Here is a 27,164-nt window from a genome sequence, read left to right as displayed (position 1 = left end):
AGGTAACCCTAATTTCATTCCAGGAATGGAAAAAAATACAAAAGAAAAGTTTAAAGGAAAGAACCTCTGTCAGGTCTCAGATTTCTTGAGGTCAAATGTATGGCCCTCAATCAGGGAACTGACAGAGGAAGGAGGTAAATTTGAACTTGCACTGTGGCAGGCACTTCAGGTAAGTCATTTCCTAAGATCTTTGGGCCCGGTAACAGAATTTTGTAGACAATTGACAATACTAGAGAGATGCTGTGATGAGGTGGAACCTCTACCGAGAGTATTATCTAAAATGTATGGGTTTCTGAACATGCCGGCTGAGGACTTTGTGATGCCAGGCATTCGGAAATGGGAAAAAGACCTGGGGAGAATTTTCACCCCAACACAGCATAAACAAATAATATACCTGGCAGTCAACTCGTCGGTATGTTCAAAAACGCAAGAAGCTAATTACAAGCTTCTCGTACAATGGTATTACACCCCAGAAAGATTACACCAATTTGATAAAGAAGTAGATGAAAGGTGTTGGAGATGTGGTAGAGAACAAGGAACTTTGTTACATATTTTTTGGTATTGCCAAAAAATAAGACATTATTGGGAGGAGGTGAGAAGAATCTCGCAAAAATTTTCGGAAGCATCGCTTCCGGACGATCCTGCTCTTTTCCTGTTACACAGCTCAGAAGTACCGGTGCAGAAGTACAGGAAGTCGGTAGTGTGCCACATGATCAATGCGGCACGGGCAGGAGTTACATTGAGGTGGAGGGACGTTTGTCCCCCATCTATTGCAGGCTGGCTTAAAAGGATTGAGGAGGTAGGTGCAATGGAAGATTTGGTGCGTACGGCGCAGAACAAGAGGATACAGTATGAAGAAATATGGTCCGGATGGAATGTATTTATGAGATCAGAAGAAGGAAAGGGGTTAATAGAGGGAAATTAAGACTCTTAGAGAGAAAGATTTAAGGTATTGGTAGATGACTAGGAATTTAGAAGTGTATGTCCAATATCTCGGGAGAGGAGAAGGGGAGAGGAGGGGGGGGGCGGGAGGGGTGGGGGGAATCTGTTGTGTTTTTTTTTTTTTTTTTTGGGGGGGGGGGGGGGGGGAGGGGTAGGGAGGGAGTATTAGACGAAAGGGTAATAGGAGTAAGGATGGCTTAGGGGAAATATAGTGACGGATTAAAATGTTAGAATAGGTGGAATACGTATCTATGGTTGTAACATTTTCTGTTATCTGTGGAAAAATAAAATAAAAGATGAGTAAAAAAAAAAAACTCAGCAACAACCTCTCCCCCGCTTCTTGCTTGGGGCCCCCAAATACCTTCAAACGGCCCTGCCAATGCGCATGGCACGATCGCCGGTGGCCACGAGCGCCAGCATGGTGATTTGTGTGTGTAAACTGTGAGAGGAGGATAAGGCTTCTCTCCTAGTCACTCACATCCCCACACAGTTGGAACATGCACAGGGAACACATTTAACCCCTTGATCGCCCCCTAGTGTTAACTCCTTCCCTGCCAGTGACATTTACACAGTAATCAGTGCATTTTTAGAAACACTGATCGCTGCATAAATTCCAATAGTTCAAAAGTCTCCGATCTGTCCATGGCATTGTGGCAGTACTGCAAAAAAAAAAATCGCAGATCGCCACCATTACTAGCAAAAAAAATAAAAAGGCCATAAATCGTTCCCGTAGTTTGCAGACGCTATAACTTTTGCACAAACCAATCAATATTCGCTTATTGCCATTTTAACCACAAATATGTAGAAGAATATATATCGGCCTAAACTGAGGAAAAAATTTGTTTTTTAAAAAATATTTATTATAGCAAAAAAAAAAAAAAAAAATGTTTACCAAAATTGTCGCTCTTATTTTGTTTATAGCGCAAAATATAAAAGCTGCAGAGGTGATCAAATACCACCAAAAGAAATCTCTTATTTGTGGGGAAAAAAAAGGATACAAATTTTGTTTGGGTGAATGACTGCACAATTGTCAGTTAAAGCAATGCAGTGCCAACTTGTAAAAAGGGTTTTAGTCAGGAAGGGTGTAAAACCTTTTGGGGCTGAAGTGTTAAAAGAGTAACTTCACTTTTGTTAAGGGGGGGGGGGGGGGGGGGGAACGAAAAAAATAAAGCATCCCCCTCTGGGTGATCTATGTACATTGCAGATTCCTAACTTTCAATATTCCGAAGAAATAGCCGTTTGTGTCCATGGGCGGAGTGAATTTATAATTATTAATCAGCTGCTGCACTTGCAGTGTTCTAATAAGGAAATTTGACTTGTATCTTTAGTGTAGACTTTTGGGAAAATCAGTGAGCCAATCACAAAAGCAGAAAATTACATTTTCAGGGGGCGTTCTGTACATCATCTGTGTACATAATGCATCCAGGTAGCCATATCACATTTTATATAAAGTTTTATGTAGTTTGAAAAGGAAAGGCAATTTCAATTACAATATGACTTAGGTCGCAATTGTACACACTTTGGGCCAGATTCTCAAAGAGATACGACGGTGTATCTCCTGATACACCGTCGTATCTCTGAGTTCTGCCGGTCGTATCTATGAGCCTGATTCATAGAATCAGTTACGCATAGATATGCCTAAGATCCGACAGGTGTAATTGTGTTACACCGTCGGATCTTAACTGCAATTTAAAAATGGCCGCTGGGGGCGTTCTCGCTGATTTACGCAGAGAATATGTAAATCAGCGAGATACGCCAATTCACGAACGTACGCGGGCCCGACGCAGTGTTTTTACGACGTTTACGTAAGGGTTTATCCGGCGCATAGTTATCCCTGCTTCTATGAGGCGCAGCCAATGTTAAGTATGGCCGTCGTTCCCGCGTCAATTTTTTTTTACGCCGTTTGCGTACGTCGATTCTCCAAAGCGCTGGACGCAAGTTACGCTCACGCCGAAACCAATGACGTCCTAGCGACGTCATTGGGAGCAATGCCCGCCGGGAAAATTAGCGGACGGCGCATGCGCAGTTAAATCGGCGCGGGGACGCGCCCGATTTAAATGCTACACTTCCCCTAGCCGCGGAATTTGAATTCCGCGGGGGGATTTAAGATACGCCGCCGCAAGTTTGGAGGTAAGTGTTTTGTGAATTACCCACTTGCCTCTAAAACTTGCAGCTGCGGATCTTAAATCAGATATATTACGCGGATCTAAGGATCCGCTGATCTATCTGAATCTGGCTCTATATATTATTTGCTTTTTATTTCCCCCACAAAAGTGGAGTTACCCTTTAAATATTACATTTTTTTTTCTTCGCAAATTAGACTGTCATTTATACATATAGATCTACTAATTACAATACCTTATAAAGGCCAAAGAAACCCAGGTCTTTGAGAACGGTCAGGGCACTGACGCGGGGGCCAGTAGTAATCTCTCCAGCCACTTGCAAGCGGATCTTCACGATCTCAAGTGGATTGGTGAAAATGACCTGCGAGCCTCCAGCCTGGAATACAAGACAATAAGTTGAACTAAAAAAAATCTCTGAAACCTCGTGAATAGTAAAATAAATAAAAAAATTAAGATAATATTGAGATACACAAAACAAACAAAAATAATCCAATCTTCCAGAAGGACAGAGTACACATACACACAGACACAATTTTTCCTACTAATTTTGTAACATTTGTGATGCTGTGATTGGCTACATTAAATAATGAGCCATTTAAAGCGGTAGTTCACCCACAATCCCATGATGTTACCATCGAGACAGGCATTGTAGCGCGAGCTACAGTATGCCTGTCCCGATTTTTTTAACCCCGTACTCACCTTGTAGTCGTCCATCGTAGATTTCGGCTCCCGCGGGGAATGGGCGTGCCTATGGAGAGGGAGGATGATTGACGGCCGGCCCTGGCACGTCACTCTCCCCGAAGACAGCCAGAGTAGGTCTCGGCTCTTCACGGCGCCTGCGCACAGGCTATGCGCACGCGTTGTGAAGACCAAGCCTATTTCGGCTATTTCCGGAGAAGCGTGACGCGCCAGAGCCGGCCGTCAATCATCCTCCGTCTCCAGAGGCACGCCCATTCCCCGGTATCTTCGATGGACGACTACAAGGTGAGTACGGGGGTAAAAAATTCGGGACAGGCATACTGTAGCTCGCGCTACAATGCCTGATTTTAAGGTAAAATAAAAAAAAAAAAATTTTTTCCTGTCGATAGGGTGAACCCCCGCTTTAAGTTTTTCTGCAGTCACATACAGATTTATGAATTGGATTATTAAAAAAATAAAAAACGCATAATGGAAATTTTTCTGTGAGGTTAGAGCAATTTTTTAGAACATGCATAGTTAAAGTAGAACTAAAAAGACAACTTTTTTTTTTTCACTTTGATTAGAGTAAGAAAAGGTTATAATCCCTGTCAGGGTTTATTTATTTATTTTTTGCCATCTGTGTCCCATTGGGGAGATTTCCCTTCACTTCCTGTCCTAAAGGCAAAACAGGAAGGGAAAGGGAATTCCTTGAGGACCCCCAAATCACCAGAACTAGTGTGCAACTAGTATCCCCCCCCCCCCCCCCCCCCCCCCCCCCCCCCCCCCCGGGATAACCCAAAATGTGTGCTTTTCTTTTACATTTAATAATAATGGTAAATAGGGGGCCATTTAAATGAATGGGATTTTGCGTGTGTTGGGCGTTTTGGAACTTTTGAGATGAGCGTTTTTACGAGCTGAGTTTTTACGAGGTGTGAATGGGCCCTAAACAGATACACTGCTGAGGTAACGACATATAAACATGCCTAAACATAGGGAAATAGTTTTTCGATTAAACAAAAACAGACTACAATATATCCCTATGGGCGGCCGGATGTAAACAGATGTACTTCCGTTTTCATCAAAATCCATTCAGGATGGTCAAACCGAACAAAAAATATCAAAGTACAATATAGTAGATGCCTATGGATCCCCTGCTGAGATGTAACACAGGCATGGGGAGCTTAAAGGGGCTGTAAAGATTTGTCTTTTATTTTCTAAATAGTTTCCTTTAAGCTAGTGCATTGTTGGTTCACTTACCTTTTCCTTCCATTTTTCCGTCTAAATGTTTTTTTTCTTTGTTTGAATTACTCACTTCCTGTTTCTCCTCAGTAAGCTTTCCACCATCATCCGAGTGGTGGAAAGTCATTTAGAACAGCTTACTGAACACCTTACTGAGGAGGAACAGGAAGTGAGAAATTCAGACAAAGAAAAAAAAACATTTAGAAGGGAAATGGAAGGAAAAGGTAAGTGAACCAACAATGCACTAGCTTAAAGGAAACTATTTCGAAAATAAACGAATCTTTACAACCCCCTTTAAAAACAAAGCAAAAAAAATTAAATATATATGGCCCCACCATACTTCACAATAACAGACCAACATAGAGGCCTGTAAGGCAAACGCTTTCAGCTCTGGATCAAACCAAAAGTGTTTGTAAACCTCAGATATTAAATATTTACAAAGCATATCCCTCTAGTGTGTACTAGTCTCAATCCAGAGCACTAAGTGACATTTCTCTCTGCTGCCCCATTTCTCGGCTATCCGCATAAATTACTTTTGACAAGTTTTTTCTGACACCAAGAGAAAATGGTGACAGGGGAGGGAGCGCAAGCTGATGGACGGCCTCAGCTCTGTTCCTGCGTGCTGTGTGAAGGGGAGTGTGTCTCTTCCCTCCAATCAGCGCTTAGATCTCTCCTCACAGACCTCTGCAGAGTGTATCTTCAGCTTTGAGCCCACTTTGTTTTGACAGCTCAGTCAAGCTTTAAATTTTGAACTTTAAATGGCTGTAGAGAAAAGAAGACTGCTGATAAACAGGTACAACTTATGTAGTAGGGATTTGTTTCATCTCTGTGTCTCACATGAGGATAGTCACTTCACTGGGTCTATGTAAGGGTTTATAGCTACTTTAAAATTTACAAATACATTTTATCAGATTTGAGCAAGCGGCAGTACAATACTGGCTGTTTAAACACATAAAAGATGCACAAAGTCTGGCTATTAAAGAGAGTTTAGCAAGAAGTTGAGCACTTTTAAAACACCAAGCTCTAATGCACAAGCCTTTTTCCTTAAAGATTGGTGATTCCAATTGAAATGCGTTGGAAGTGACATCACCAACACGGAGTGGATTTTTTTTTTCCTCATCCTAGCAGCATTGCATCTTTATGCCGCTACTCACCACTGTGCTGCTTCCAGGGCCAGGAGGTGAAATCTTGCATTGTAGCTCCCTTAAGTTTACTACTATAGTAGGCACTACCCCAGAGAAACAGGGAGAGAGGATATATGCAAGCCAGTAGAAGGAGATTGCATCCCGGCATGTAACCAAGTCCAACATATTAAAGTGGAACTAAAACCTCCCATCCTTTAACCACCTCAATACTGGGCACTCTCACCCCCTTCCTGCCCAGGCCATTTTTTAGGCTGGTCACATTTTGAATCACACTTGCGTGATCATGCAACAATGTAACATTTTTTAGCATTTTCTCCACACAAATAGAGTGTTCTTTTGGTGGCATTTAAATCACTGCTGTTCTTTATTATTTTTTTTTACAAAAAAATAAAAATAAAATAAAAAAATGTATTATTTGTCCGAAAAAAAATTGGAAATAAGTAATTTTTCTCCTTCATGAATGGGCACACCTCATGAGGCGGCAGTTGTGGGCACACCTCATGAGGCGGCAGTTGTGGGCACACCTCATGAGGCGGCAGTTGTGGGCACACCTCATGAGGCGCCACTGATGAGGAGGCACCAATATGCTGCAGTTAAAGGCACCGATATGTGGCTCAGATAGGCATCACTAGTGGGCACCGATTGCTGGCACTGGTGGCGCTTTAGTGTAATCAGGGCACTGATGATTAGTGCCTTTATTACATGTCTTGTTGTCCCCTGCGTGGAGATGCTGCTGATCGGCTCTCCTCGCCACACACTGTCAGTGTAAGGCGACGAGAGCCGATTACCATCACTTCCTGTATTTACATGTGACTGGCTATGATTGGACACAGCCGATCACGTGGTTAAATAGCCATGTCAGCGGCTCTTTACAGAGATTGAGGCTGCTCCGTGTCCTAGCAACGCTCCACCCAGAACAAGAGCCGCACCGTCCCTCAGTCATTTGACAGTGGGTGGGCTGCAACTGGTTAAAGTGAAGGAAGCTGCCATTGTAGCCTCTGATCTCAAGCTCCTTCTCTTCTGGTGTCTCCGGCAGCGATCTTGGCTCCTCCGCCTCTTTATGTCCACTATAGCCAGCCACTTGCTATGGGTATAAACATGGTCTGCGCCCTCTCCCAACCTCTGCGACTTACACAGCGGGACTTAGGCCCACCCCTCACTTCACTACATTTGATTGACAGCAGCGAGAGCCAATGGCTCCTGCTGCTCCTCAAATGCTGTGTAAAGTGGAAATAAGGGTAGAATATATGCAGCTGTGCACAGCGCTAATCTCTTCTCTCTCTTCCCCTTCACACAGAGGAATAGGGGCAACACGCAAACTAAAAACTTTTTTTAACTTAATGCAAACAATGCATTAAAAAAAGGTAGAAAAAATATATTTTAGGTTTAGCAACACTTTAACATGGCAGACTAAAAAGGAAGCAAGGAAATGCCTTCACGGCAAAGGGAGTTCCCTCCTAGACAAACCTTGCTCGAATAAATGTACCCATAGGAAGATTTCCCCCTTTACCTCTTGTTCTGGTGACATTTTGGTTTTCTTTTTTTTTTTTTCTGGGTTATAATAGTCATCAGGACAAATAGGAGGGTGTACCTGAGACTGCAATAAAAATCTGCCAGGGGCTCCAATCATCTTACGCCAATCAAAACAAAAACCTTGAGCTATAAACTTACTTTTAAGTTAATTTAAAAAAGTGAACATTTAACAAAATCTGACCTTTTCTATTCTTCCAATTCAAATTCCTAATGGCAACAGAGAACATTTTTATATAAAGCTTTTTAATGGATTAAAAAATAACTTGATTTAACAAGAGTGCATAGCAAGTTTAAGAAGGATACAACATAGGCAATAACTGTGGTGCCTCACCCTTAAGGCCCAGTTCACACTGGTGCCATATACGCTCAGACTTTGGGAGCTCATGTCATATGATGTGTACAAATCAATGGTTCCCCATTAGAGCCATCTTAACTGGTCCGGCGCAAGTCGTTCGACTTTGAAAAAGGTTTCTGCACTACTTCGGCATGAGACTTGTGCCCCTTCCTCTCCTGGACCATAACAGGCAACATGCTCTCAATATGGGGGCGGAGGTGTTTTGGGGCAGGGGGGGCTCTGCGCCCCTCACCTCACAGCACCTTGTCCCCATGTTGATGGCGACAAGGGCCTCTTACCGACAACCATGAGCGGTGGCTGTGGGGGTCTTGCGGGCGGAGGGGTTCTTGGAATCTGGAAACCCCTTAAATAAGGGGGTTCCCAGATCCCGGTCCCCTACCCTATGTGAATGAATATGGGGTATGTTTGTAGCCCTACCCATTCACCTAAAAAGGTCAAAGTTTATAAAACTAGTACACAAGTTTTTGACAAAGTCCTTTATTTACCACTTCAATACCAGGCACTGGTACTTCCTGCCCAAGCCAATTTTCAGCGCTGTTGCAATTTGAATGACAATTTGTGGGCACTGATTGGCATATGTGGATGGCCATGGGGGATGTACCTGGCCATCCACGTTAGGGGCTTCCCTGGTGGTCCTGCGGCTTCCCTGGTGTAACAGTGTGGGCATTCGCAGGGTGCTGCGCTTATAAACAATGACCGCAGACCACCCCCCCCCCATCAGGAGAGCCGCCGATCGGCTCTCCTCTACTCGCGTCTGTCAGATGCGGCTCTTCGTAAAGCATTGTGATCAGCTGTGATTGGACACGGCTGATCACGTGGTAAAAAGCCTCGTATGACGTCCAGCAGGATAACATCCGCTACGCGCCAGTCGGAGGCTGTTTACAGAGATGGGTGTAGCAGTATGTCAGACTGACACACCGCACCACAGATCGCTGCGATGCGCTCCCCCGCAGGCGCGTGGCAGCTGTTATCCTGCTGGATGTCAAATGACATCCAGCCAGGATAACAACCACCGCCCGGCCATCATGTTGCTATAGGCCGGGCTGGAAGTGGTTAAAGTAGCTTCAGCGTGTCTTCTCCCTCCATTTCTTCACTCTCCGGGGAGGTCTCCTTCCTTTGGTTCATCTCACTGCGCCAATGTCATCTTCCCCTGCCAGTTCTTCCCTCAGTTCTTATCCCAATGCTAGCTCCTGCTCATGTTAGCTCCGGCGTGTGCCATTACTTATAAAGCCCTGGGGCGTGGCCATCAGGCGATGTCACCCGGAGACTCTGCTTCTTGTGACGTTACCGCCCTGGGCATGATGGGGACGGTCGCATGGAAGTCAGACATGAAGTCATAGGAGCACATTTAAACCTTTGATAGCCCCCTGTGAACCCCTTTGCTGCCATTGTCAAGGGGGTGTTAACCCCTTCCCTGTCATTGTCAAGGCATATTTTTAGCACTGTATTAGTGTCACGATCTCCAAAAGCGTGTCAGTTAGGTGTCCGATTTGTCCGCCGCAATCCCGCTAAAAATTGCCGATTGCCACCATTAGCAGTAAGAAAAAAAAAATCCATAAATATATTCCATAGCTTGTAGATGCAATAACTTTCACGCAAACCAATCAATATTCGCTTATTGGGATTTTTTTTACCAAAAACATGCAACAGAATACATATTGGCCTAAATAGATGAATTCGATTTTTTACGTTTTTTTTAATAGCAGAAAGTAAAAAAATATATAATTTTTTCAAAAAATGCAAAAAATAAGAAAACTGTAGGGGTGATCAAATACCACCAAAAGTAAGCTCCGTTTGTGGGGAGGGGAAGAAGGGCATCAATTTTATTTTGGCACAGCATAGCATAACCGCGCAATTGTCAAAGTAATGCATATTGCAAATGAACAAAAGAAATGGCCTGGTCATGGGGGGGGGGGGGGGGGAAAACCTTCCAAGGCGGAAGTGGTTAAATAACATGGATCAATGATATTCATTATTTAAAATAAGCTGACTAGTAAATTAGGTTATGTGACCCATTGTGCGCTGTATAACCAATCACTCTCAACACGGATACAAAAATAAATCAAAACAAAGTTCCCTTGTTGTCCTTTGTTAGGAGGGGGTAAAAAAAAAAGTGTTGAAAAGTAGGATGAAGCGCGACTGAAGGGTGGAGAAGAATTTTGTACGAGAGACGTTCCAACTCTTACCAACAAGATTAGCTGGAAAACTTCACAAGTTTTGACCAGCATTGCCATGTTCAAAAAAAAAAAAAAAGTATCGTTTCATCTTTTCGTGTGTGGCAGCAGTGCTTAGAAGTTCAGCCAAACTCCGGAACACCCCACTTGACTGACAGTACAAAAGCAATTAAGTGGAGGACCTGTCAAGCTATTCCTTTTTCCCTCTAGGTAACTGCGTTTGTTGTGTACAGCTAGTTTGGCTGCTGTTAACTCGGTGGGAAATTTTTCGCAGAATCCTGACTTGTCTCCAAACAGTATACATGGCATTTAAACAGCAAATGGTAGCTATGAAAACACGAAGGCGTCTATAAATGTTTTCACAAACGATTCATGCATTTTTCCAGCTGAGCCATTTTAGAAGATGTGGGTGAATATTGGGTGAAAGTCATGTAGATAATCTGCATTGTAAATGTAAGCGTTTGTACGGTGTAAAAATAAGATAAGAAATCCTCTATGTTAAAGAATATGTAAACCCAACATTTCATATTCCTGATATGTGACTGCTGTTCCATGTACTTGTATGAAAAACTGTTCTCTTTGTATTGCTTCCTTTGTGTGAAATCCCTGGTGATTCTGCCAATCCCTCTGCATTTATATTAAAAACTGACCACACCGAGGACACACACACACACACACTCTGTTGTCAGTTCTCCAGCTATGCTGGGAACTCCGCCTTCTCTCCTCCAATGATCAGACTTGTCCTGATACAAATCTCAGTGTGCTGCTGCTTCTCCTCCCCCTGGCTGAGTCACTGGCTGAAGAAGGAACCAATGAGCTGTTCCGAAACGCGTCCCGCCTCTATGACACACTTCCTGCCCTCTTCCTGGTTGTGTTCCATGCTGGTTTTTGTCTCGCTTCCTCTGACATCATCCCCAGGCTCCATCACCATTGTGTTCTCTAAACACTCACAGCACACATTGGCTGTTATCTTGTGGACTTCCCTGGAAGCTTTATCATCAGACTGGGACTGCCCTGCCACTGGAACATCTTCTGGACACACTTACCTGCTACATGCCTGCTTCATCCACCATCTTGTAAGTGTTAGGGGATATTAAAAGTTTTATATTTCTGCACTTAGAGGCGCCTTGTTTGTTTTTCTGCTTCTCCTCCCCCAGCTCTTATGCATCCAAGAACAGAGGGAATGTCATCACAAAAAAAAAAAGTGGGGGGTTGTAATTAGAATTTTTATATCTATGCCCAAATTTTTTGCCTTTCATTTCTATTTTAAACTGAACGTGTTGTTTAACAAGCTGATGGTTTACATATTCTTTAACAAAATATTGGGCCCCTTCAGACAAAGTTCACTGCCACTAAAGGGCATGTAACTCTTAGAAAATCCTCTATTTGGTCCATTTTGGTTGGTTATACCTAAAGATTACCAAACTTACACAAGTATGTGCAAAATAATTCCTGTTAATCTTGTGAGAGATGTGGTCAGCTGATAACTTCCTGTGCGCTCTGCCTCTGTTGCACATTAGTTACATAGTTTTCTCAAAGGACTACAAAACCCTGTTCTATGATATGGGGGGAGAAAGAGAAGGAGGGAGGAGGGAGAAAGAGAAGGAGGGAGGAGGGAGAAAGAGGAGGGAGGAGGGAGAAGGGAGAAAGAGGAGGGAGGAGGGAGAAGGGAGAAAGAGGAGGGAGGAGGGAGAATGGAGAAAGAGGAGGGAGAAAGAGAAGAAGAAGGAGGGAGGAGGAGGGAGAAAGAGAAGAAGAAGGAGGGAGGAGGAGGGAGAAAGAGAAGAAGAAGGAGGGAGGAGGAGGGAGAAAGAGAAGAAGAAGGAGGGAGGAGGAGGGAGAAAGAGAAGAAGAAGGAGGGAGGAGGAGGGAGAAAGAGAAGAAGAAGGAGGGAGGAGGAGGGAGAAAGAGAAGAAGAAGGAGGGAGGAGGGAGAAAGAGAAGAAGAAGGAGGGAGGAGGGAGAAAGAGAAGAAAAGAAGGAGGGAGGAGGGAGAAAGAAAAGAAGGAGGGAGAAAGAAAAGAAGAAGGAGGGAGGAGGGAGAAAGAAAAGGAGAAGGAGGGAGAAAGAAAAGGAGGGAGGAGGGAGAAAGAAAAGGAGAGAGAATGGAGAAAGAGAAGGAGGGAGAACGGAGAAAGAGAAGGAGGGAGAACGGAGAGAGAGAGAGAGGAGGGAGAACGGAGAAAGAGGAGGGAGAATGGAAAAAGAGGAGGGAGAACGGAAAAAGAGGAGGGAGAACGGAAAAAGAGGAGGGAGAACGGAAAAAGGAGGGAGGAGAGATAGGAGAAGATAAGAAAGATAGAGGAGAGGGGAGAGGGAGGGAGGTTTTTGTAGTCCTGTCCCATTTCTATTGTCCTGAGACAGCTGGATGATTGAGTGGTGTCACCGGGACAAGAAATGTGTTACTAGATCAATAGGTGGGAAAAAAAAGCCTGAAAAACTGAAAACGAAAGCAGCCACCACATCGAAGGACTGGTAAGTTTTTTGGTTTTGAATACTCATACTGATGGAACTGGCTGCCAATGCACCTCTTAAAGGCCTGTGAAAATGGATGACACTTTTCTGTAATGCAGCACACCACAACATATGTCAAGTGTTTTGTGGTGTGCTGCAAATCAGGTACATTGCAGAATACTGTAGCTGTGCATTTGGAAAGCCATTCGAACAGGAATAGAACTGCACCATACAGATTGCATTACATTTTACCCTGCATTTCTACTACTATACATAGGTGTAAATGGGGCCTAAAAAAAGTAAGTACATTCTGCACACAGCTCCAACCTATTAAACACAGAAATCCTGATGTATGATCCCCAGGACAAAAACATTTGTACTTCATACAAATCATTGGCAGGCGCCACTGCTGTTCGCATGCAACCACTCATCTGAGCGGTTACATGAGAACAGATCCTCTCACCAACCCTGGACACGTATGCAGAGTTTTGGCCACACACAAACTGGCAGCAGCCAACTTCCAGAGGCGCCATTTCACAGCCTCTGTACATAACTATCCACATCCCATCGCTCGCATGGATGTACCCTTAAGGATTGTTTTAAAGCTGATTTACTACATGCTAATATGCATATACTTGACTGTTCATAGCCTAGCCCGACAGGTTCACTTTATTAGTGGGAAATGACAAATGTGAGTGTGCGCAGGATCCTAATCATGTCCATACTGAATATATTACAACTGTCCATGTTCAGTTCAAACTGATGTTATGTACAACAAATTCCACAGGATATTCGTAGAGAAATGTATAATTAATAATGTCAAAATTTCAAGAATGAAGGCTCTGAAGGAATGAGTGCATTCTTTTGGGAAATGTACACAGATATACAGTATATATATCAGGTTATATAAATCAATGACATTGGGGGGGGGGGGGATTCTTTGGTTGCAGCAGAAATCCTTTCAAAGGGGAAAAAAGTGTGCCTGATAATTACAGGTCACGCCACCGTTCTCCTACAGAGTGCTTTCCACAATGCTCAGCACGGGAAAGAACCAGTTCATTTTGCACACATGCAGAAGAATGGATCTGTCTAATCTGAACAAAACCTCCAAGCACCTTTCATTCTTTTAAAGGGTACACTGCGGTCAAAATTTTAAATAAAGCCATGAAATTCACATGGGAAAAAAAGCTTTTGGAGCCAAGACTTGGGTTTTTTTATCTGGTGCACAAGACCACCTCACTTTATTTTGTTAGTAATTTGGGAACCCCTTTTGTTTACAGTTGGGATATCACTAAACATGCCCACCGTCGGTTATCACATAGAATAGAGAACACCCAACGTATCAAAGTGGCAGTATGAAGAATTTACACACAATCACTTTTCTAAATCTGCCCAGCTTTGGAAAGCCGAATATGCCAGGCAATACAGACACAGGACAATACAAAAAATGTAGCCTCATCAACAGTTTCTGCAATATGTAGCAGAAGATCTATGGCGCTCCATTTGTCTTGTCCTTAACCCCAGAACTGAAATCAACACCTTGGTAAACAATCTGGAGGCTAAGGACCCGGGGGATCCCCATTGTGGGGTACCTGGATGACCTGCTTCTTAGGTCTGATTCACACATATGCTGTGATGCACTTGAAACTAAAATGACAATTTTATGTTATGATTAGAACTATTAAAATGTTTCTCAGTTTATATTTCTTTAATTCTTTTTATATTTCCATATTTCTTTTTATATATGCATATGTATGTATGAGAATGATCAATACTGCTTATTTTCCTTGATAAAGATTTTGTCAGATATCAGGAATCATATATGATGGTTTTTAAAGTAATGAAGTCAGCATTGAAAATATAAAGAAAAGTTCAGTCTACATTTTCTCCTTCTGTTTTCCAAATCAAGAAGCAGCTATTTCCCCTCCTCACTCCTAATTACGGCCCCTCCATTATCATGTTGGTGATTCTGTGTTTTTTTTAATAAAGAGCCAACAGGCTTGCTCTGCCTGTTTGGGATCGAAACCGATAGAGGTGAGCATGTGGTCTGTTCTCTTCATAGATTGCATTTGTCTCACCCATAGTAATTTGAAATCAGCCGCAGAAATGGTAAGCCCTGAGTTTTTCAGGAAATTAATTAATGAGTCTCTATCAATGCATTTTTTGTGCTTTTTGCAGATTTGCACTACAGAGCGTGTTCTATAGGAAACCATGTTAAATGGACTGTTGTGCAAAATGCAAAAAAAGTACTAAGGTGTAAAGGTGTAAATCAGGCCTTAGGGAGCAACCAGCTCAAAAGCCGACCTCAAACGTTCAACATAGTACAGGTCTTTGAAAGATTGGGTTGGGTAATAAACTTTCAAGGGTCAGCTCTGGTTCCAACACAGCTTTAGGCATAGTCTTTTGCACAGCACAGGCAAAGGCCTGCTTTAACGGAAGAAATGCCCTTCTCTTTGAACCCAGGTAGAGTCTCTGAGGTCATTGGAACGTCTCCCGAATAAGGCTTGCATGAGTGGTGCCGGGGAAGATGGTAGCCTCCTTTGCAGCCCCCCCTATTCCCAGTTTCACTATAGCACTTTTATTACTCAATTCATATTGTCAGTATCCTGGCATAGAAAAATGGCAGTTGCATTTGCTTTTTAGCAGTCAGCAGCTGAATCCAGGGGAATAGGCCCTTCACTTGTAGGTGTTCAGAGATTTTTCTGTAGTGGAGGATGCCAAATGCAACTCTCTCGCCATCCAGATTCAACACACTGGATAGGTTTCTGTCCCAGACTCAGGCATTTGCAGTGGATGTCTTAGTAACTCATTGGAATTATTTTTTCCTGACATGTGCCTTCCCTCTACTTACTCAGGATAAAGGTGGAGGGTATTTTGATTATCCTGACCGCACCTATCTTGTCAAGAACATCATGGTATGCAGAAATAAAGACAAGCTGTGGGCTTTTCCAGATTGGCAGGACTTGAAAGGTTTGATTACGGTCACTGGTTTTGACTACATGGCCAAGTCATGAGGCATAGGGATGTTTCTGACTCTAGGCTTATTTCACCTGGTGCGAGTTTCATCTCCGACAGCATGTCATGGGGGTACATTTTGTATTTTCTCCAGCAAGGTACAGAGAGGTCTCTGGCTTTAAGTACCACCAAGGGGCAGATCCTGGCCTTGGCTGTTCTATATTACGTATCATTTCTTGGTAAAAGCCTTTGTAGCGGGCGTAACATGGATTGAGACACCTATGCAACCTCCTTTGTCTCTGTGGGTCCTTAAAGCGCATCTATGGTCAAAATGAAAAATAGTATATTTGCATACTGTATTTAATTTCTACCCTCCTCTCTGAACAATCTTGAAGTTTGTAAACTTACTTTGTAAAAATCTCCACACATTTTCTTCCCTGAATTCTGTGGCACATTTACTATGCCCTGTGAGTATTATTGGTGTCACATATTCTTACCTTCTAAACTACAAAATCACTGTTTGAAGGCAGCAAGGTACCATGGGGACAGTTAGTTCTTATAAACTGAAAGTGAACAGCAGAGTAGATGCTGCAAAGCATGCAGGGAATCTAGAAAGTTGTGGAAAGAGAAAGCCAGCAGAGGCAGCACAACATAGGAGATTATTCACGTAATCTTACACTGGATTGTCAATTATAACTAGGATTGCACCAATACCACCTTTTTAAGACAGAGTACAAGTACTTTTGTTCCAGTACTCACCGATACTTTTTTAAAGTCAGTGACAGTTTTCAAAGCACAATTTTGTAAATAAGTAATTTGTCTCTCTCTGATGTGCGCTGATGAGATGGTACTAATGAGGCTGCACTGAAGGGCACTGATAAGGAGGCACCAATATGCAGCACTGATAGTTGTTACATACAGCCAAATCTGTGCCACCTAACAAGCCTTACTTAGGGCGGGTGCTGGGTGTACCAAGATGGCCGTCGCGGTGTTCTGACGCCTCCAACACGCCGCTGACTCCCTCTCCGCCCACTGACTTCCAGGAATGAGTGCGCAACACCTCCAACTCCCTCGCGCGACATCTCTTCATGCGGCACTGTTAGAGCCTGGAGGTATAGGATTAAGCATCAGAGCATTTGCACAAGTACGCATGCAAATGATCGGCACCAATATTGATATTAGTATCGGTATCGCACTAAATAGAACATTCCAAAAGCAATCCTTACCCCACCCCCCACATACTGCCATGGCTTGTCGAAGCTTATCAGGCCTATAAAACCCTGTAAAGGAGCCGCTCACTTTCAGTTGAGAGGAACGTTAACCCAAACCAGACACTTAACTATCAAGTCACCCCAATACACAAGTATCCCACCTCAAATATCGCTTGTGCCCTGGCTTTGATGGGTCTGTGCTGTGGTAGCCAGGAGCCTCCAATCACACATTCCTGCCAGTCGAGCAAAATAAATGGTGCCTGCACAGATGCGTTGAATGACATCATTGAGTGCCAATCCACCCCTTTTAAAAACCGCTACTGTGGTGTATTGCCCGACATGTAGAATTCAGCCATTATTGCTACAATACAAATGTAATACCCACAGGGGAAAGACAACTCCACCACCACCGCTGACGCACTCAGAAATCCAACTGTCACCCTTCATGGTGTGCGTGCCCCGCAAGGCCTCGACTTCCTCCTAAGAGGATGACTGTCATTGACCTGTAAAGCACCCCGTCAGTGAAGTCACCATAATTCACTGTACCATGGAGATCGCTGTCTGCAGGATGCAGCCCTGACCAGCAACATTACATGCCGTCCCCACTCTTGCATGAGGGGTATGGGTACAGACCTTCAAGGCGAACCAGTCATTATGTTCCCCAGCAGGGGTGTTCAGAATAGGCCATAATTAAAATGCAAAAGCCCACGAAAGAGAGACATTTGTGAGCACAAACGTCATCAAAGGACACTAGTTAAAAACTGAAGCTTAGGTGAGCTGGAGGAGTTCTGCATGGTCAGGAATTCCTGCATTTTTTGTTGGAGAGTATTTATTCACCTGTAAGTGGCAGCATAACCTAAGTAGTCATGAATATGAAGTACCATGTGTGCTGCGATGTATGATTAAAAAACTTTTGACGTTATGTCAACTTGTTATATCTTATACGAGGGCTTGACAAATTTACATGGAATCTAGGAGCCAGCTAAAAAAGTTAGGAGCCAAGAACGGGCCCCGTCCCGCCGAGTTTGCACGCAGAAGCATACGTGAGCAGCGCCTGCATATGAAAGCAGTGTTCAAACCACACATGTGAGGTATCGCCACGATTGGTAGAGCGAGAGAAATAATTCTAGACCTCCTCTGTACCTCAAAACATGCAACCTGTAGAATTTTTTAAACGTCGCCTATGGAGATTTTAAAGGGTAAAAGTTTGTCGCCGTTCCAGTAGACACAATTTTGAAGCGTGACATGTTGGGTATCAATTTACTCAACGTGACATTATCTTTCACAATATAAAAAAAAAAATTTGGGCCAACTTTACTGGGGTCTTATTTTTTTTATAAAAAAAAGGTGTATTTTTTTTCCAAAAAAAAGTGCGCTTGTAAGACACCTTCGCAAATACGGTGTGACAAAAAGTATTGCAACAACCTCCATTTTATTCTCTAGGGTGTTAGAATAAAAAATATATATAATGTTTGGGGGTTCCAATTAGAGGGAAGGAGATGGCAGTGAAAACAGACAGGGGAAGCGCCATTAGTATCGGCAGATGTCTCAACGGCCACCACAAGATGGCGCCAGATCACAGAAAGAAGCATAGGCCTGCTGAAGGCCGCGGCCTCAATTACCGGCTGGCACGGCCCAACACGATCGCGCGGCGTTGGGGGCGCACAGAGATACGGGATGCGCCAGGTCGCCAATTCTAGTCGCAATGGCACCCGGGGTTTGTCGAACCCCGTCTTATACAAGATCTTGGTAACTGGGGTTAGATCTACTTTAATGAAAACACAAGTTTTATGGCATTCCTTCTGTGTGGGAGGAAAAAGCTTTTATTAAAATAAAAAAATAAAAATAAATACAAATTATTATATATATATATATATATATATATATATATATATATATATATATATATATATATATATATATATATATATATATATATATATATATATATATATATATACATATATATACACACAGGGCCGCCATCAGGGGGGTACAGGCATTACACCTGTAAGGGGCCCGGAGGTCCCCAGGGGCCCGGATGGCAACCCCCCTTTTTTTATTTATTTTTTATAAAAAAAAATATTTTTTATATATATTTTTATTTTATTTTTTAATAAAGAGCCATTTTTTTTTTTTAGAGGTCCGGAGGTCCCCATATATATATAATATTATTATTATTATTAAAGGGCCCAGAGGTCCCCGGATGGCAACCCCCCTTTTTTTATAAAAAAAATATATATTTTTTATATATATATATATATTTTTTATATATATATAATTAAAGGGCTCAGAGGTCCCCAGGGCCCCATGTGTGGCAAACCCCCCCTTTTTTTAATAAATGTTTATATATATTTATTATTATTAAAGGGCCCTGAGGTCCCTGGATGGCAACCCCCCCTTTTTTTCATAAATGTTTATTTTTAATTATATATATTTTTTTTATTATTAAAGGGCCCAGAGGTTCGTTCTCTCTCTCTCTCTCGTTCTCCCCTCTCTCTCTCTCTCTCGTTCTCTCTCTCTCTCTCTCTCTCTCTCTCTCTCTCTCGTTCTCTCTCTCTCTCTCTCTCTCTCGTTCTCTCTCTCTCTCTCTCTCTCTCTCTCTCTCTCTCTCGTTCTCTCTCTCTCTCTCTCTCTCTCTCTCTCTCTCTCTCTCTCTCTCTCTCTCTCTCTCTCTCTCTCTCTCTCGTTCTCTCGTTCTCTCTCTCGTTCTCTCTCTCGTTCTCTCTCTCTCTCTCTCTCTCTCTCTCTCTCGTTCTCTCTCTCTCTCTCTCGTTCTCTCGTTCTCTCTCTCGTTCTCTCTCTCGTTCTCTCTCTCTCTCTCTCTCTCTCGTTCTCTCTCTCTCTCGTTCTCTCGTTCTCTCTCTCGTTCTCTCTCTCGTTCTCTCTCTCTCTCTCTCTCTCTCTCTCTCGTTCTCTCTCTCTCTCGTTCTCTCGTTCTCTCTCTCGTTCTCTCTCTCGTTCTCTCTCTCTCTCTCTCTCTCTCGTTCTCTCTCTCTCTCTCTCTCTCGTTCTCTCTCTCTCTCTCTCGTTCTCTCTCTCTCTCTCTCTCTCTCTCTCTCTCTCTCTCTCGTTCTCTCTCTCTCTCGTTCTCTCTCTCTCTCTCTCTCTCTCTCTCTCTCTCTCTCTCGTTCTCTCTCTCTCTCTCTCTCGTTCTCTCTCTCTCTCTCTCTCTCTCGTTCTCTCTCTCTCTCTCTCGTTCTCTCTCTCTCGTTCTCTCTCTCTCTCTCTCTCTCGTTCTCTCTCTCTCTCTCTCTCTCTCTCTCGTTCTCTCTCTCTCTCTCTCTCTCTCGTTCTCTCTCTCGTTCTCTCTCTCGTTCTCTCTCTCGTTCTCTCTCTCTCTCTCGTTCTCTCTCTCGTTCTCTCTCTCGTTCTCTCTCTCTCTCTCTCGTTCTCTCTCTCTCTCTCTCGTTCTCTCTCTCTCTCTCGTTCTCTCTCTCTCTCGTTCTCTCTCTCTCTCGTTCTCTCTCTCTCTCGTTCTCTCTCTCTCTCTCTCTCTCGTTCTCTCTCTCTCTCTCGTTCTCTCTCTCTCTCTCTCTCTCGTTCTCTCTCTCTCTCTCTCGTTCTCTCTCTCTCGTTCTCTCTCTCTCTCTCTCGTTCTCTCTCTCTCTCTCTCGTTCTCTCTCTCTCGTTCTCTCTCTCTCTCTCTCGTTCTCTCTCTCTCTCTCTCGTTCTCTCTCTCTCGTTCTCTCTCTCTCTCTCTCGTTCTCTCTCTCTCGTTCTCTCTCTCGTTCTCTCTCTCTCGTTCTCTCTCTCTCTCGTTCTCTCTCTCTCTCTCTCTCTCTCTCTCGTTCTCTCTCTCTCTCTCGTTCTCTCTCTCTCTCGTTCTCTCTCTCGTTCTCTCTCGTTCTCTCTCTCTCTCTCGTTCTCTCTCTCGTTCTCTCTCTCGTTCTCTCTCTCTCTCTCGTTCTCTCTCTCTCTCTCGTTCTCTCTCTCTCTCTCGTTCTCTCTCTCTCTCTCGTTCTCTCTCTCTCTCTCGTTCTCTCTCTCTCTCTCTCTCTCTCTCTCTCTCGTTCTCTCTCTCTCTCTCTCTCTCGTTCTCTCTCTCTCTCTCTCTCTCTCTCTCTCTCTCTCTCTCTCTCTCTCTCTCTCTCGTTCTCTCGTTCTCTCTCTCGTTCTCTCTCTCGTTCTCTCTCTCTCTCTCTCTCTCTCTCTCTCTCGTTCTCTCTCTCTCTCTCTCTCTCGTTCTCTCGTTCTCTCTCTCGTTCTCTCTCTCGTTCTCTCTCTCTCTCTCTCTCTCTCGTTCTCTCTCTCTCTCGTTCTCTCGTTCTCTCTCTCGTTCTCTCTCTCGTTCTCTCTCTCTCTCTCTCTCTCTCTCTCTCTCTCGTTCTCTCTCTCTCTCTCTCTCTCGTTCTCTCGTTCTCTCTCTCGTTCTCTCTCTCGTTCTCTCTCTCTCTCTCTCTCTCTCGTTCTCTCTCTCTCTCTCTCTCTCGTTCTCTCTCTCTCTCTCTCGTTCTCTCTCTCTCTCTCTCTCTCTCTCTCTCTCTCTCTCTCGTTCTCTCTCTCTCTCTCTCTCTCTCTCTCTCTCTCGTTCTCTCTCTCTCTCTCTCTCTCTCTCTCTCTCTCTCGTTCTCTCTCTCTCTCTCTCTCGTTCTCTCTCTCTCTCTCTCTCTCGTTCTCTCTCTCTCTCTCTCGTTCTCTCTCTCTCGTTCTCTCTCTCTCTCTCTCTCTCGTTCTCTCTCTCTCTCTCTCTCTCTCTCTCTCTCTCTCTCGTTCTCTCTCTCTCTCTCTCTCTCTCGTTCTCTCTCTCGTTCTCTCTCTCGTTCTCTCTCTCGTTCTCTCTCGTTCTCTCTCTCTCTCTCGTTCTCTCTCTCGTTCTCTCTCTCGTTCTCTCTCTCTCTCTCTCGTTCTCTCTCTCTCTCTCTCGTTCTCTCTCTCTCTCTCGTTCTCTCTCTCTCTCGTTCTCTCTCTCTCTCGTTCTCTCTCTCTCTCGTTCTCTCTCTCTCTCTCTCTCTCGTTCTCTCTCTCTCTCTCGTTCTCTCTCGTTCTCTCTCTCTCTCTCTCGTTCTCTCTCTCTCGTTCTCTCTCTCTCTCTCTCGTTCTCTCTCTCTCTCTCTCGTTCTCTCTCTCTCGTTCTCTCTCTCTCTCTCTCGTTCTCTCTCTCTCTCTCTCGTTCTCTCTCTCTCGTTCTCTCTCTCTCTCTCTCGTTCTCTCTCTCTCGTTCTCTCTCTCGTTCTCTCTCTCTCGTTCTCTCTCTCTCTCGTTCTCTCTCTCTCTCTCTCTCTCTCTCTCGTTCTCTCTCTCTCTCTCGTTCTCTCTCTCTCTCTCGTTCTCTCTCTCTCTCGTTCTCTCTCTCGTTCTCTCTCGTTCTCTCTCTCTCTCTCGTTCTCTCTCGTTCTCTCTCTCGTTCTCTCTCTCTCTCTCGTTCTCTCTCTCTCTCTCGTTCTCTCTCTCTCTCTCGTTCTCTCTCTCTCTCTCGTTCTCTCTCTCTCTCTCGTTCTCTCTCTCTCTCTCGTTCTCTCTCTCTCTCGTTCTCTCTCTCTCTCGTTCTCTCTCTCTCTCGTTCTCTCTCTCTCTCTCGTTCTCTCTCTCTCTCTCTCTCGTTCTCTCTCTCTCTCGTTCTCTCTCTCTCGTTCTCTCTCTCTCTCGTTCTCTCGTTCTCTCTCTCGTTCTCTCGTTCTCTCTCTCTCTCTCGTTCTCTCTCTCTCTCTCGTTCTCTCTCTCGTTCTCTCTCTCGTTCTCTCTCTCGTTCTCTCTCTCGTTCTCTCTCTCGTTCTCTCTCTCTCTCTCTCGTTCTCTCTCTCTCTCGTTCTCTCTCTCTCTCTCGTTCTCTCTCTCTCGTTCTCTCTCTCGTTCTCTCTCTCTCTCTCGTTCTCTCTCTCTCTCTCGTTCTCTCGTTCTCTCTCTCGTTCTCTCTCTCGTTCTCTCTCTCGTTCTCTCTCTCGTTCTCTCTCTCTCGTTCTCTCTCTCTCTCTCGTTCTCTCTCTCGTTCTCTCTCTCGTTCTCTCTCTCTCTCTCTCTCGTTCTCTCTCTCTCTCTCTCTCGTTCTCTCTCTCTCTCTCTCTCTCTCTCTCTCGTTCTCTCTCTCTCTCTCGTTCTCTCTCTCTCTCTCGTTCTCTCTCTCTCTCTCGTTCTCTCTCTCTCTCTCGTTCTCTCTCTCGTTCTCTCTCTCGTTCTCTCTCTCGTTCTCTCTCTCGTTCTCTCGTTCTCTCTCTCTCTCTCGTTCTCTCTCTCTCTCTCGTTCTCTCTCTCTCTCTCTCTCTCTCTCTCTCTCGTTCTCTCTCTCTCTCTCTCTCTCTCTCTCTCTCTCGTTCTCTCTCTCTCTCTCTCTCTCGTTCTCTCTCTCTCTCTCTCTCTCGTTCTCTCTCTCTCTCTCTCTCTCTCTCTCTCGTTCTCTCTCTCTCTCTCTCTCTCGTTCTCTCGTTCTCTCTCTCGTTCTCTCTCTCGTTCTCTCTCTCGTTCTCTCTCTCTCTCTCTCTCTCTCGTTCTCTCTCTCTCTCGTTCTCTCTCTCTCGTTCTCTCTCTCTCTCGTTCTCTCTCTCTCTCTCTCTCTCTCGTTCTCTCTCTCTCTCTCTCTCTCGTTCTCTCTCTCTCGTTCTCTCTCTCGTTCTCTCTCTCTCTCTCTCTCTCTCGTTCTCTCTCTCTCTCTCTCGTTCTCTCTCTCTCTCTCTCGTTCTCTCTCTCTCGTTCTCTCTCTCTCTCTCTCTCGTTCTCTCTCTCTCTCTCGTTCTCTCTCTCTCTCTCGTTCTCTCGTTCTCTCTCTCGTTCTCTCTCTCGTTCTCTCTCTCGTTCTCTCTCTCGTTCTCTCTCTCTCTCTCTCTCTCTCTCTCTCTCTCTCTCTCGTTCTCTCTCTCTCGTTCTCTCTCTCTCTCTCTCTCGTTCTCTCTCTCTCTCTCTCTCTCTCGTTCTCTCTCTCTCTCTCTCGTTCTCTCTCTCTCTCTCTCGTTCTCTCTCTCTCGTTCTCTCTCTCTCTCTCTCTCGTTCTCTCTCTCTCTCTCGTTCTCTCTCTCTCTCTCTCTCTCTCGTTCTCTCTCTCTCTCTCTCTCTCGTTCTCTCTCTCTCGTTCTCTCTCTCTCTCTCTCGTTCTCTCTCTCTCTCTCTCTCTCTCGTTCTCTCTCTCTCTCTCTCGTTCTCTCTCTCTCTCTCTCGTTCTCTCTCTCTCGTTCTCTCTCTCTCTCTCTCTCGTTCTCTCTCTCTCTCTCGTTCTCTCTCTCTCTCGTTCTCTCTCTCGTTCTCTCTCTCGTTCTCTCTCTCGTTCTCTCTCTCTCTCTCTCTCTCTCTCTCTCTCTCTCGTTCTCTCTCTCTCGTTCTCTCTCTCTCTCTCTCGTTCTCTCTCTCTCTCTCTCTCTCTCGTTCTCTCTCTCTCTCTCTCGTTCTCTCTCTCTCTCTCTCGTTCTCTCTCTCTCGTTCTCTCTCTCTCTCTCTCTCGTTCTCTCTCTCTCTCTCGTTCTCTCTCTCTCTCTCGTTCTCTCGTTCTCTCTCTCTCTCTCGTTCTCTCGTTCTCTCTCTCGTTCTCTCTCTCGTTCTCTCTCTCGTTCTCTCTCTCTCGTTCTCTCTCTCTCTCTCGTTCTCTCTCTCGTTCTCTCTCTCGTTCTCTCTCTCGTTCTCTCTCTCTCTCTCTCTCTCTCGTTCTCTCTCTCTCTCTCGTTCTCTCTCTCTCTCTCGTTCTCTCTCTCTCTCTCTCTCTCTCTCTCTCGTTCTCTCTCTCGTTCTCTCTCTCTCTCTCTCTCTCTCTCTCTCTCGTTCTCTCTCTCTCTCGTTCTCTCTCTCGTTCTCTCTCTCGTTCTCTCTCTCTCGTTCTCTCTCTCGTTCTCTCTCTCGTTCTCTCTCTCTCTCTCGTTCTCTCTCTCTCGTTCTCTCTCTCTCTCTCTCGTTCTCTCTCTCTCTCTCTCGTTCTCTCTCTCTCGTTCTCTCTCTCTCTCTCTCGTTCTCTCTCTCTCGTTCTCTCTCTCGTTCTCTCTCTCTCGTTCTCTCTCTCTCTCTCTCGTTCTCTCTCTCTCTCTCTCTCTCTCTCTCGTTCTCTCTCTCTCTCTCGTTCTCTCTCTCTCTCGTTCTCTCTCTCGTTCTCTCTCGTTCTCTCTCTCTCTCTCGTTCTCTCTCGTTCTCTCTCTCGTTCTCTCTCTCTCTCTCGTTCTCTCTCTCTCTCTCGTTCTCTCTCTCTCTCTCGTTCTCTCTCTCTCTCTCGTTCTCTCTCTCTCTCTCGTTCTCTCTCTCTCTCTCGTTCTCTCTCTCTCTCTCGTTCTCTCTCTCTCTCGTTCTCTCTCTCTCTCGTTCTCTCTCTCTCTCTCGTTCTCTCGTTCTCTCTCTCTCTCTCTCGTTCTCTCTCTCTCTCGTTCTCTCTCTCTCTCGTTCTCTCGTTCTCTCTCTCGTTCTCTCGTTCTCTCTCTCGTTCTCTCGTTCTCTCTCTCGTTCTCTCTCTCTCTCTCGTTCTCTCTCTCTCGTTCTCTCTCTCGTTCTCTCTCTCGTTCTCTCTCTCGTTCTCTCTCTCGTTCTCTCTCTCTCTCTCTCGTTCTCTCTCTCTCTCGTTCTCTCTCTCTCTCTCGTTCTCTCTCTCTCGTTCTCTCTCTCGTTCTCTCTCTCTCTCTCGTTCTCTCGTTCTCTCTCTCTCTCTCGTTCTCTCGTTCTCTCTCTCGTTCTCTCTCTCGTTCTCTCTCTCTCGTTCTCTCTCTCTCTCTCGTTCTCTCTCTCGTTCTCTCTCTCGTTCTCTCTCTCTCTCTCTCTCTCTCGTTCTCTCTCTCTCTCTCGTTCTCTCTCTCTCTCTCGTTCTCTCTCTCTCTCTCTCTCTCTCTCGTTCTCTCTCTCTCTCTCGTTCTCTCTCTCTCTCTCGTTCTCTCTCTCTCTCTCGTTCTCTCTCTCTCTCTCGTTCGTTCTCTCGTTCTCTCTCTCTCTCTCGTTCTCTCTCTCTCTCTCGTTCTCTCTCTCTCTCTCTCTCTCTCTCTCTCGTTCTCTCTCTCTCTCTCGTTCTCTCTCTCTCTCTCGTTCTCTCTCTCTCTCTCGTTCTCTCTCTCTCTCTCGTTCTCTCTCTCTCTCTCGTTCTCTCTCTCTCTCTCGTTCTCTCTCTCTCTCTCGTTCTCTCTCTCTCTCTCGTTCTCTCTCTCTCTCTCGTTCTCTCTCTCTCTCGTTCTCTCTCTCTCTCTCGTTCTCTCTCTCTCTCTCGTTCTCTCTCTCTCTCTCGTTCTCTCTCTCGTTCTCTCTCTCGTTCTCTCTCTCTCTCTCTCTCTCTCTCGTTCTCTCTCTCGTTCTCTCTCTCGTTCTCTCTCTCGTTCTCTCTCTCTCTCTCTCTCTCGGGGGCCCATGCCTGAAGCTGTGTAAGGGGCCCCATAATTCCTGATGGCGGCCCTGCATATATATATATATATATTTATAAATAAAAATTATTATATATATATACAAATTATTATTATATATATATATATAAATTATTTTATATATATATATAAATATATATATATATATATATAAATATATATTTTTACTGCAAGACTGAGAATTTCTCATTCGACACATGACCTACCCGCACCTTGAAGAGACAACTTTTTTTGTGTAAGAAATGGAGAGTAAATCAGCATCCAGTGGGAGTGGACAATAGTGGAAAGCTGCTAATTTGGCAATGAAATCTGACCATGCAAATTACAGTCAAAGCCAAAAATATTTCCCATGCTGTATTTCTGTTAAATAATGTACCACTTCGCCCCGAAAATGATTGCAATTACAACAACTTTCTGGTGCATTATCTGACAAATGCAGGGGTGCCATTTTTTTTGACCATGACTGTATATATTTTCACAGCTACTCATTATAAACCAAGTTTTTGGTTTTTAATTAAACCAGACATTGCATACATGGAAGCCTCCTTATGATCTTGATATTTTGCTTGTATTCTCAAGCTTAGGACACCTTGACGGCGATTAGCATGGTTCAAAATAGCATTTCATTCAATGGGTCAAAACAACAAGGAGTAAAGCCAACTTTCCTGGCCCTCTAAGTTACGTTTTTACAAATTGAAATATAATTTAAAGACTAATGATGATATCTTTCTCAGTCACGCCACAAACCTCTGGTCTCCCTCCTCAGCACTGACCTTCCAATGTTAAAGTGTTGTTTTGTATGTTCTACAAAGACCAGACACAATCCCAGCGATGACTTAATGCAATAAAAGCAGCTAAAAAGCTGTTAGCTGAAGCAGGGTCACAGAGCACAGAGGTTCAGGTTTTAAAAAAGAGGAATCAGATTTACAAACAGAAAAATCGCACAATAGAGAAGTGGACAAAATTATCCATGCGTGCTAATTCCCAGTAATTACGAAGCAAGGTGAACTCCCTGGGGTCTTCAGAGTCATCGCCTGGTGACGCTTGACTGGAAAGCAAAGTGGAGCGGGTTTAGGTGACACAGATCCTATGAAAGCTTTAGAAGCAC

At 44.4% G+C, this 27,164-nt stretch overlaps 1 protein-coding gene across 1 annotated transcript in view; it reads right to left on the bottom strand.

Moving 5' to 3' along the window:
- The window catches only part of SLC25A13 (solute carrier family 25 member 13), a 216,775-nt gene that overhangs the window by 53,237 nt on the left and 136,374 nt on the right, over positions 1-27,164 (bottom strand). Inside the window, exon 14 of the mRNA XM_040352298.1 lies at positions 3,301-3,441. Within this exon, the coding sequence (XP_040208232.1) occupies positions 3,301-3,441 (141 nt within the window). The remainder of the gene's footprint in view (positions 1-3,300; positions 3,442-27,164) is intronic.

This window comes from Rana temporaria, chromosome 5 (assembly GCF_905171775.1).
Source record: "Rana temporaria chromosome 5, aRanTem1.1, whole genome shotgun sequence".
Taxonomy (NCBI): Eukaryota; Metazoa; Chordata; class Amphibia; order Anura; family Ranidae; genus Rana; species Rana temporaria.
The sequence above is the reverse complement of the archived record's forward strand: the minus strand, read 5'-3'. Positions and strand labels throughout refer to the sequence as shown.